General features: G+C 36.6%; 1 protein-coding gene across 2 annotated transcripts in view; it reads left to right on the forward strand.

The window, feature by feature from the left end:
• The window catches only part of ME1 (malic enzyme 1), a 150,680-nt gene that overhangs the window by 45,359 nt on the left and 92,975 nt on the right, over nucleotides 1-12,346 (forward strand). For both annotated transcript variants that reach the window (XM_014877783.2, XM_088162101.1), the window contains exon 3: nucleotides 523-672. In XM_014877783.2, coding sequence (XP_014733269.1) covers nucleotides 523-672 — 150 coding nt within the window. The remainder of the gene's footprint in view (nucleotides 1-522; nucleotides 673-12,346) is intronic.

Below are 12,346 nucleotides of genomic sequence, written 5' to 3' on the forward strand. Positions count from 1 at the left end.
GGGCCATGTGTGTATGCTTTGTTTTCAAAAGCTTTGTTTTCCAGTATTTATTTGAAGTATTAGCCTGGATTTAAGATAAATTTCTATTGAGGAAAGAGCATGCAAAGCTTAATGTTTTTAGTTCTGTTTACTTTGGGCAAGTGAGCAAGCTTGTTTAAGTTATATTTAAGGCTGGCCTCATTTCAGTGGAACAACTGATATACGCAGATAAGGTTCTGAGAGATCAAATCCTCAATTGCAGCACAGTGTTTTATACCTGAGAGGGATTAGCTTCCTGAGCAGGTAGAGTTTGACAGCTTTGTGATGGCTTCAGGTTCTCTGTCTCAATGAGTTTGTTATGCTTTGTATCCGAACCATTTGTGCTGTTAAGACTAGGAGGAATTTAGATACTTTCAATAAGAGAGAGGCTATTATAGAACAAACATAATTTTAATTATCCAAATGCTATTATATTTCTAAATCTACTTTATATCTACTATATGTTCCGTTGATGTCTGTGTAATTATATGTAATTCTCCACAGATACATGCTGCTAATGAGTCTTCAGGATCGGAATGAAAAGCTTTTCTATAAAGTGCTGGCTTCTGACATTGAAAAGTTCATGCCTATTGTTTATACCCCCACTGTGGGACTGGCTTGCCAACAATATGGCTTAGCATTCCGGAGGCCAAGGTATGTAAGTTTGTACTTCAAATAAAAGTAATTGTATCTTATTTTCCTCTTGACAGATTTCTGTAGGGGTTTTCTAGCAGCTGCATGTAAGCCAAAACTTCAATAATTGAGATAATTCAAGCTACGATTTTGCTCTACATTAAACAATAATATGTGCATGTCCTATCAGCATTAAGAAGGCAAATGGTTATTTTTCATTAAAACATGAATATATTTTTAATCTTATTAACTGATTATAATTATCGAACTGTATAGTATATGCACTGTATTATACTGTATAGTATGACTATTATAGTGTTTTAGAACCCTAGCTGCATATTAGAAGACTGAAGAAGAATGGAACCTTCGTTTTGGGGTTTTAGATTTGTCTTAGAAACTTGAAAAGCATAGACTTTTACTTATATAAATATTTTTGCTATTGGTATTTTATACATACGCAAAAGCACACACACACATATATATGTAAAAAGTAAGGATGCATTACCTACATATCTATTGATATCTTAAAAATTATCAAAAATCATCAAAGTGCCTATTTCACTGCTTAATAATTTCTTGCTTTATAGGTTGGTTACTGGAGTGCTTTTATTCTGTACAATAGCTGTATTTATAGAATGATGAGGAAGTGGCACGAAAGAAGGATAGACATTTCTGTTTCTCTCTGCCTCTTAAACATCAGTTCACAAAGTTTGAGATTTATGGTGGTTGCTGTTTGAGAACATTGTGTATATCACTGCCTTCACGTGCAAACTGGAACAGCACTTGGGAGACTTCTGCAGAATTTTCTGGCAAAGAAAGAGATAAATGAGCTGCATATGCGTAGCTCTGTTAACAGAGAAATAAGTTTTTTACAGTGAAGGCATTGATCAAAAGTAAGAAGCTTACAAGATGCAAGGGAACAAATGGCTGCTTACAAATTCTTCAGCAGGAGATATTTGAGAGAGATCATAGTTTCAAGGTTTTGTTCTTAATGTGAAAATCATTTTGGCCTTGTGACTGACAGAATGAGTCAGGACCATCTGATCAACTGCAGAAAACAAGAATTCCCACTTCTGTGCACATGAAAAAGTCAAAAATACCTCAAGAATCCTTATTTAAACCTATTTCATGATCTGTGGCTTTTAGGTGCCTCACTTAGTAATTGAAGTAATCTCCTTTTTCTGCCTCAGCATTTACCACCGTGGTGATTTTATTCGCCTTCCAGGAAGTGCTAAATGTGTCTGGAAATTAAGTCTTTGCTTACACTGGTCTCACTACCCCTCATTTTGATATTCATTGCCATATAAAATATTTCACAAGGAGCACCTCTGCCCATGCACATACTTTCCCCTTTCTCCCTAGACGAGTGAAGCATCTGTGGAGAAAAACACCCAGTTTAATTAGAGTCATGGAATTGTAAAGTTTTCAAAAGACCTCCAAGGTCATTGAGTCCAACTTTTGACTGAACACCACCATGCCAACTAAACCATAGCACTAAGTGCCATGTCCAATAATTTCTTGAACACTTCCAGGGATGGCAACTCCACCCATTCCCTGGACAGCCCGTTCCAGTGCTTCACCACCCTTTCAGTGAAGAAGTTCTTCCTGGTGTCCAACCTGAAACTCCCTGGCACAACCTGAGACTATTTCCTCTTATCCTGTCATTAGCTGCCTGCTAGAAGAGGCCAACCCCTGCCTGGCTACAGCCTCCTTTCAGGCAGTTGTAGAGAGTGATAAGGTCACCCTGAGCCTCCTCAGGGCTCAACAACCCCAGTTCCCTCTGCCACTCCTCTCACTTGTGGAGCCACTTGTGCTCCAGACCCTTCATCAGCTCTTTTGCCCTTCTCTGGACATACTCCAGCACCTCAATGTCTCTTTTGCAGCAGGGTTGGAACTAGATGATCTTTAAGGTGCCTTACAATCCAAACCATTCTGTGGGTCTATGATCTTTTACAGACTCTTTCCTGCTTAAGAAAACTGTGTGCAGTGTAATCTTCCACTGTGCCGTTACAAAGAGATGTTTTTTTCCCTAAGAAGAACCTTTTCTAAATTATTCCAAAACCAACTCTGCAAAGCAACCAATATAATTTAGGTTGAAATTGCATTCTAGACCATGACTCATTTAGCATTAAGCCTTACATACCAGCATACCTCATAAACATCCTCCATGAGATGGATGGAGAAGAAAATTTAAATTTAATTAAATTTAATGTTCAGAAAGCAAAAAGGAGTAAAAGATCTAAGATTTGGTCCAGGCTATATCATCTTACAATTTTGATTGATTTTTTTTTTCCCAAGAAGTTGCAATCAAAGAAAATTGTATAATCTGATCATACCTTAAAAAAAAGGTATTCTCATCTCTAAGAACTGTCTGTATCTGCTTTATGCTGACTCATATGTAAGTGCTGTCTTTACAGATAAGTGACTATTTTTCTTTCACAATTTTTTTTATTTCAGAATATTTTTAATACTGCCTCTTCTCACAGCTCAGAAAATGTTTGATTTTTCATAGATCCCATTAGAAACAGACTTGGAAGTAAATAAATTAAAGATTACTCAGTTACTGCAGATCATATTTATCTCACTGCAGTTTGCAAGGCAGTGTCATATTTAGTTTATGTCAGTAAGGATTTTTTCCAATATTCAATATTCAGTTATACTTCTTTATGTTGTGAAATGGGTTTGAAGCACCTGGCTCACGAGTTATCTCTTGAGACAAGGAACAACAAAATTAATTTAGAGTTCAAAAAGTAGGTGTCTTGTGGAATCATTAAATGAGATCATCTGCTGTGACTCCCTTAAGTGTTTTTAGAAGACTTTTTGGGCTCACATGATGTGCTTACAGTCACAGAAGGACTCTGTGGCTCAGGAAAAGGTTTTCATCCTGAAGCAATAGTTTGCAATTTTAGAATAAACATTCAAGACTGACCAGCTAACCATCTGATTAAGCATCATTTCTTAAGGGAACCAGCTGCAAAGTAACTTGACTCATTGGTTTGAAGTTCATCTGTATAACTGACATTTATTTGTAATTCAGACTCATGATTTTGTTACTTGCCCTGAATATTCAGCTTTGAATCCACCAGTTTAATGAAAAAGAGTATTATTGGAGAAGTAAACAATACAGATCTGATAGCAGATCTATAACATGCGCCTACCTACACCACATTGTTACATAAGTATAATTATAGAAGACCAGTCTGTCTGGTTGTTGTCCTACCTGTTGAGGATGAGGGAAGAAAGGATCCTTCAGGGAGTTGGTCAGAGAAGGAATTCAAACCTATACAGATAGAAGCTTTACTTGTGCTGGGAATATAATGGGGTTCTGCTTCTATTGTAATGCCCATGCTATCATTAAAAGCATTATCTTAGAATCTCTACTAGGTCACTTCTTGCTTCAGAGTTTCTATACATCATTTAAATTCTTAAAGTAAAAATTTCTTCAGTTGCACAAGGCATGTACATACATATGACAACTTTTGATTACTTACCAAGGAAGAATCTATTTCTGTAAATAGATTTCTGAAATACAACAGTTCTTTCATCCAACAAGAATAAATATGGGAAAGCTCAATGGAAATTTCCTCTAAGAATCCAAAATCAACTTTTTACATTGTATAGAGAACACCCAGGAGTTTAAGATTCTTGTGTAAACTCAGCATTCAGAGAAGGGAGGTACAACTGCCAAGTACTGCTATGCTGAAGACTTTGGACGTTGTTAAACTGTTAGGTGACTGTTTATATATTGCCATTCCTAGAAGGAAAAGCCATTTCAATCAGAATATGATCAGAGCAAGCCCAGATAACTGATGCAGCTACACAGGCACGGCACAGTTCTCTGAAATAACTTCCCAGTGCAGTCACAGACTGTCAGGCTGACTAGGAACCATTTTTAAAGCAGCTCTATTAGGTCTGATGCAGTCTTAAAAGGCAAAGTATGTTACCTTTGAAATTGTTTACCAGATTTCCTCCTCACTGAAATGCATGACTGACTCAGTACATACAAATTGGAGATATAGTCCTTTCCTTTCCTTATATTTCTCAAAAAGAATGTATTTACTTACATTTATTTTATGTATTTACATTTGCAATGATTCAGATGCATGATATTGAATGCAAATGTTACAAATGTGAGTTCTTTTTTTTGTTGATAAATATTTACATGTTGAGATTGCCAGCTGCAAGATAGCATCACTTTTTAATAAAGAAAAGAAATAGAGAATGGGGAAATATTTATTTCCTGTGACAGAACATGCAGAATGTTAGACCTTGGCATCAGAAGTTGCAGTCTGCTTGCCAGCACAAGGTTGATCCTGTGGTATATTTAATATTCTTTTTGTGGTTTTTAATGAGGCTTTTATTGGAATTATTTTTTTTAATTCCAATGCCTGTCTGTGGCATCCAAGTCTCTTCAGAAACCAGATTTAGCTTACTGGAGGCCAGAAACTTGTCAACTACTCCATGATAACATGAGCCAAGAAAGTTCAGTTCCTGGAAGTTTTTTGAGACCCTGTCTCTCCTTCAGATATGTGGTGTTTTCTTGATTGAGACCACTAGAATGTCTATATTTATTTCACATAACTTTTTCACCAGTATAATGGCTCCCTTAGATTTTTTTCAGCACATTTAGATATTTTTCCTCCTCTAAAAAGCATATATATGTATACATATTAGGGACTTTATTCATCTAATTGTTGCTATACATAATTATCTTAGTAGCTTCATTTAGTTAGAAGTGATTATTGTATAACATAAAACTATGTTAAAAGATGTAACAAAGCACTAGTTTCACAGTTATTTTTCCTAGTATTTTCTTCTCTGAAAACTATTTTAATCTTTAAGTGGAAAAAAGGAAATGTGGAGGCTTTTTAACTGATCTCTTGTAAGGTCTTGACTGTTAGGACAGCGTATGATATCAAAATCTTTTGCAATAAAGACATCAAGAACAGCAAAATGCTTCTATAAAAACAGACTGTTGGAATTCTGTTCTGCAGAAGGACCTAGTGTGTGTATTGACAATATGGTTTGGGTGGCAAGTTATTTTGTAACAGTTCAACAGAGAATTAGTGTAGCTGTAGCATTTCTTCTAATTTTAGGCAGTCTTTCTCTTTATGGCTTCTTAAGCCTGATGATGATGGTGGTTGCAACCTCTCACTAAGCAATTTTGGCATACGTGTATGTCATTTTTCACTTTTGTCTTTTGTGAAGATGACAACTGTTGACATATTCCAGGCAACCTTTTTTTTCTGTTTTTCCATTTTTTTCCCCCTGTGTATAGCCTTGCCATTGAGTTCATGACATCCAGTAATTTTACTTTCTGCAATGATTCTGATCTGCTTTACTTTCATCAAGCTAAAACTTAGGCTAGCATTCTGTTGCTTCTGTGGCTTGAAGGTAAGGCTAATAGAATCTTCCCAGCAAAACATTTGTTCTGCCCTGAAAAGCTGGAAAATGAAAATTAGCAGAGTTTTGAACTCCTCTCTTTTCCTGGACAGTCTTTTAGACTGGATTGTGCCCAAGGTGTATTTAACTTGGTCTGTCAGCAGACAGTAATGCTCCTTCAGGGAAAGGTGTGCAGATCTTGCACAGAAGATGTCAGTGGGCTTTATTTAGAGTGTTTTGTAAATATTAAGCCAGTTTCTCATGTAAGAAGTTATTGAAGGAAAAAAAGCTATGCCTTGATTTTTGAAAACAATATGATATTCTTCAGTTTATATACATGTAATCATCTGCTCTCTCTAGAACTGTTAAATTCATGGCTTTTCATAGTATTTTGGCAATAGGTTTCACCATTTAGGTACAGTGTGAATTTTTCTCTTTTTATTAAACTTCCACCTCAGACTAAAATCATGAATGATTAGGCTGTGCCAAACTGAGAGTAGGTAGCCCTGACTTAGCGTTATGAAATATAACATCTCCCATGTGGTAGGGCTTTTTGTATGTATTTGGTGCTTGCATGTAGATAAATCTACAGTACTTGGAAAGGGTGGTATTTACAGAAGTAGCACTTAGAGTTGTTCTTCCATTTAGTCTTGTCTGAGTAGGAGCTTTACCTATTATTAGCCTCTTCCTGCTCTCATAAACTGCATACATGATTTCTTCTGCAGGTAATATTTCAGGGACTTCTGATCACGGTCATAAAAGCTTTATCCGAAAACACATTACAAGCATGGAATTTCTGGCTTTCAGACTTAAGTTTGTAGGTGCATTGCTCTGTTTTTTCTGGATGGAGTGCATCTTGGCTGTGAGCAGGAGGAAATGAGGCCATCCCTTCTCAAAACATCACTCTCAAAATGTTTGGCAGCAGTCAGTGTTTGGTCATTCTTAACACAGTTTTTTAAGGAAGACGGCTAGCAGGACTCAGTGCTCTTCTACAGACATCCTTGGTGGCTTCTGAGCAGGAGGGCCAAAATTAAAATGCTGGCCATGCCTTTCTGTTCCTTGTTCTTTCTTCACAGAGTCCTGGGTATTTCCAGGGGATCCCTGTCCTCATTTGGCATGTACTGTTATTTTAAAATAATTTCTACTGTCTTTTGTGTGAGGTTAGAACTGAATATTCTCCCTTCTCCACAAATTTGAGGGACTCAAATTTATCTTTTCAAGGGCTTCTGCACTTTGAGCTAATGGGAACTTACTTCTGTGGATTTTGGCGTGTGATTATTTTCCTCATTTCATTATATCCTACTGAGACAGTCCTCTGAAAGGAAGGCGTTTCATACAGATGCTTTTCACTGGGAAAGACAGTTTGTGTGACAGTTAGTAATGCAGTATTTATTAGAACCTTCTTGTTTCCTTTACTAAAACAGTCATCTTGTGGATCTACGTGCAGAGGACTAGACGAAAAGTACATGATCCCAAGTGAAATGTCTTAACTCTGACTAATCTTTTCTTTCTAGTGCCAATCCCACATAAAAGGTAGGCTATATCCTTTTGCAACAAATAAACTATGTATCTGTGTTTTAAAATAGAGACATTATTTTGGCATGTTACAGTTTCTTGTCAATAACAACAGTTTGTATCAATATATAACCATGTTGCTCTTCAGTGTGTTCCTCTTTTCCTGAAGTTTTAGGGAGATTTTGACTCTATGCAAGCCTGCAATACTGCCTTCTGGTTACAAGCTCCCCGATTTCCCAAAGCAGTATATTCTTTAATGAAATGTACTTTAAGGGCAGAGATTTTATTTAGATTTCACACCTCTACTTGGCCGAAGTTTCCACTGGCAACACTAAAATATCAGGTTATACAGTGCAGGAAAGGTCCACTTATTAGCTCTAACTCTATACAAGCCATATTTATCTACTAAAATTTTCCTCTCATGAAACAGCATCTGTAAACCTGGCAGATTTTTGGTTTCCTAATTGTCAACATCATTTGACCCCCCCAAAGCATGCTTTTAAGAACAGTAAAAGAATTTTAATTTTCCTTAGTTCAACACCTTTTTAAGGAAAGCCTATCAGTTTCCATGCGGTGTCTGCAAATGAAGTTACTCCATCCTTCCTTTTCTGCAGAATGATAGGTACAGTTGTCTCCCTTCTGCCTTGAGTGGACTTGGGACAGCCCTGAAGCTGTAGCTTGCTCTTGACAGTAGTTTGCATATTGTATCCATTTCCATGGACTGCGATTCTGCACCTCTCTAGGACTCATTTAGGACAACCCAGACAGTAACAGCTTGTGCCACATGAACAGACAACTGCAATAGACAACAGCCACCTTGCAACTTACTGCTTGGGAAGTCTAAGAAAAACATGTATCTTTCTCCCTTTCTAGGGCTATGCTGTGGAAGGGAAAGATCTTGCTTCCAGATATCAGTGGGATAAAAAATAAATGGTGTTGCTGCAGATGTTTGCAATTAGGTATCCCCAGCATTGGGGATTTATGTGTTGGTAACATGAGCGTGTAGCAGAGAACTGTTATAGTCAACTGATAAACATCTAGTGCAGGGTTTTGTTTTAATATTAAGATCTTCTTAGAGATAGAAGGAGAGCATAGGATTCCTCTACGCAAAGAGTTTTCCATGTCCCCAGTGATTCCTGATGTTATCATCTGGTACTGCAAAACAAGGTACCAGTAGTATTCAGATGAGATGCCAGTGATTTACGAGCATTGCACTGCTTTATTAGCTCATTCTGTATATATCCCAGCCCATGCCCAGAGGATGTTTTCCTTTAGGGGTGTGCTTATGCTGGAGTTTCTCCAGCTCCCATTTTCTGTACATTCATTGCACGTTCTTTGGCACCACCCAAATCCCCTGCTTACACATTCAGCAGCTTCTCTGTTCAAAATACTCTCATTACTCAGCAGTCCAACACTGTCTCATTGTTGCATTTCCAATGCAAGATATTTAGTAGCTTTTAAAAGAAACCCTACAGTAATTCCTGTAACTGTATTTTGTAAAGTCCAAAAGAGGAAGGAAAAACCCCAGCAAAATCACTGCAACTTTGCACTAGCTTGGCTATTTTAACATCATAGTTTTCTGTCTCTATCTACAAGCTTTCTAAACAGATAGTCAAGTCTTAAAATGAAAAATGAAAAGTAAAATGTGAAGACATGGCATAAATATTTTCAGCATTCAAGAGCATAACAAATGGGTTGATTTGGTGCTGTAATGTATCTTATGTTTCTCTATATTTATGGCTAGATGTTTTGGTCCAGGAGCTTTTTACATGCTACATTTGGGAGAGCCGTATGCATAGGAGGCCTCTGAAAAAGACAAGAAAAAGGTTTTGAGATAGAAGTGGACACTTGCAAGGCACTTTCATCCTCTTTTAGAATAGTTTTACAGCTGCATAAAATTGTTTTCTTATAGATACAGCTCAATAAAGAATGTCAGCAGTGTTAATTATAATAAACTTAAAACTAAAAAGACTAGGTCTTTACCGAATCTATTGTAGAGTAGGAGTAACCTCATGTAATTTGCAGCTGAGTGGAGAAAGGTTTGCAAGGCCTCTGACATCCTGATCACTGCTCTTTGAGTTAAGGGCTGGCACTGAATGTCAGTTCTGTTTCTTTGGCTACTGAGTATTAGGTGATTAAGCCACATGCAGGAAACCCACTATCTTTTATAAAATGTTGGGTAAGGGTCTGCTGGGAGCATAGATCAAATAGATGAATATGTATAAACCAAACAAAGCAAGTCATTGTTGTAAGAAAAACAAGGAGTTTCAGCTGAAGGCCGACAGTGATATGGAAGGCTTAAATCAGCTGACAGAAGTAAGGGAAGCATTTACTGAGAAATACAAAAAAGAGAAAAGCAAGTTCAGTTTGTACTGAATGAGAACCCATGCCTTTGGCACAAAGATGGTCAAAAGCCAGTCCTCGTTTTTGCTTCTTCATTCCCAAAGTGATTACTTTTAACATGAAGTTTTGTTTAGTCTTAAGGAAGAAGGGAGTTTAGGGTTCTCACAACTTCATTCTAGTACTCTAGTATACTGAAATTAACTACTGTTTTCGGCATTTTGACGGGGTTTTCCACCTAAAGGAAGAGCTTCCTCTTCCTGAGATGACACTGTAATGTAGCTTACTCAGACATAGCAGAACATTTTCATTTCAAAAGCTTACAATATTATGACAACTTTATTGTATCAGAGAGTATTTTTGGTTGCTTTAAACTTTTCTTTTAGTGTTCTTTAGAGTTATTCTAAGCACATATAGCTGTACAGGTTTGCACTGTATGTTGAGGGTCAGGTTATTCATACAGCCTGTTTTAGGCAACAGTATGTCTGAAAGCTTCCCTTGGTCATCCAGAAGGAGCTTCTTGAACATGACATGTAGATATTTATCTCTGGCAATAAAAATATGGAACATGGTTTGCTTTCTGTTCAATTAATAATATTTTTTTTTAATGAATAACTAGTATATAAGCATGGGGAACTTGTCATTCTCAAGAAAATAGTGTATTTTAAAAGATTTCCATTTTGCCTTACTTCCGTTTGCTACAAGCAATGTCCCTATTTCTACTTTTACTTTGCCACTTAACATAGAATGTAACAATGCTTCAATTCGTGCATTGAAATGGGATTCTTTTTGAGGGTGGTTGTAATGTCAGTCATTTGATGAGTGGTTTGTTCATTCAGTCTTACAGTGAAATAAATGTCATTTTTGAAAGATGATGTAAAATATGGCATGTAGACTTCCAAAGGCAATGTCCTCAGAAAAGCTTGTGTGCTTTCTGGCACTGGACTTGAGCCTTTGATGCCCTTGAAGAGGCTGGAAGTCCCCAATGAAGTTTCAGAAACACTTCTGTTGTGACTGCTAGGTGATGCTATTTGAATGCTCCATCACTCCACACAGGACTGGCTCTGAGTCCCTGCTAGCATCATTCCGTATCCTGTGCTTCATTTCCTCTATGTGTGTAGTGAACACCAGCAATATTAGGTTGTGTTAGTTGGGACTGTTGTGTGCTGTGTTTTTTCCCAAAATGTTGATCCTGACTTCATGGATTGAAAAATGTCACATGGAGTCATGACTGAATTTTTATAAAAAGGAAGGAAAGATTAAGAATATTTGCCTCTGATGGACAAGGTTAATTTTTAGCACAGTGGCAGATGTTTAATACTCAGAATGTTTCCTTGGGGTTCCAGCTCCTATAATTATTTTCCCGAATTTTATGATAAAGGCTTCTAGCAATTTTGCGTCAGAAAATAATTATTTTTTCCTAAAATATATTAAATTCCCTATAATTGAAAACACTTTGTATCGGTAATATACATGTCTTGGATTTTTCTGGAAAAATATTAATACTTCTTCTGTTAGTGAATTGCAGAAAACATGGTATATTGGAACTTTGTTAACATTAGATTACATAAATTTTAAGAATAATCATGTTGCTTCTCATTTCTCTGAGATAGAGCTGGACCTGCAGGTCTTTTCTCCATCTTAAAAGTTGCTGTTATTGAACACAGCATTAAAAATTTGGTGTGTCTTATACATTCATTCATGATGTAAATATAACAGGAACTAAGTACAGAAATAGTGCTGTCCATCAGTTTGTTTACATTTTTAAAAATGTGCAAATAACAGATGGAGATCTGTACTTTGATTCACAGTGTTCATTTTCAGCAGTTGGAGTCAGCTCTACAAATGGAAGATAGTGTGTCATTTGAGAAGTGATTTTTTTCATTGAAGTGGAAGTTGGGTAGGATATGCCATAAGAAGAAACATTTTTTTAAAAGTCTTTTGTCCTAGTTAATAGTTACTGAGAGCAAATTATGGTGATTTAAAGGTCGGTTAAGTGCCTTAAAGGACGCTATTGTCTAAATAGGGGAAATTTTCCATGTTCCAATAAGCCAAGGCAGCACAAGTTGTTGCAAGTAAGTAGAAGGACAGAGTGATCTTACTTGAGTATTTCACAGTTTGAATAGCATTTAAAAGTTGGGGGTTTTCTTAGAAAAAAGCTAGCATTGCAAGATTCCTAGTAGATAACATGGTTGATGTTGTTTGTTGATGGCATTCAGGACAGTTAACATTAGCATAAAATAATACAATCATGATAGGTATTGAAACAGAACAGTAGGTTATTTTTTGTCTTAAAAATAAATGAGTCTTACTCTGATAAACCATTCTCTCATTCACAGTCTTCAAATAGTTCTATTTGTGCCCATTAGAGTGTAAGTAATTAAGTTATTTATTGAGCAACTGTCAGAGGAATTTAAGTAGCTTCTGGAGCAAAAGAGCTCTGGTGCTTAAACCATAG

This window comes from Sturnus vulgaris, chromosome 3 (assembly GCF_052056855.1).
Source record: "Sturnus vulgaris isolate bStuVul1 chromosome 3, bStuVul1.hap1, whole genome shotgun sequence".
NCBI classification, from domain to species: domain Eukaryota; kingdom Metazoa; phylum Chordata; class Aves; order Passeriformes; family Sturnidae; genus Sturnus; species Sturnus vulgaris.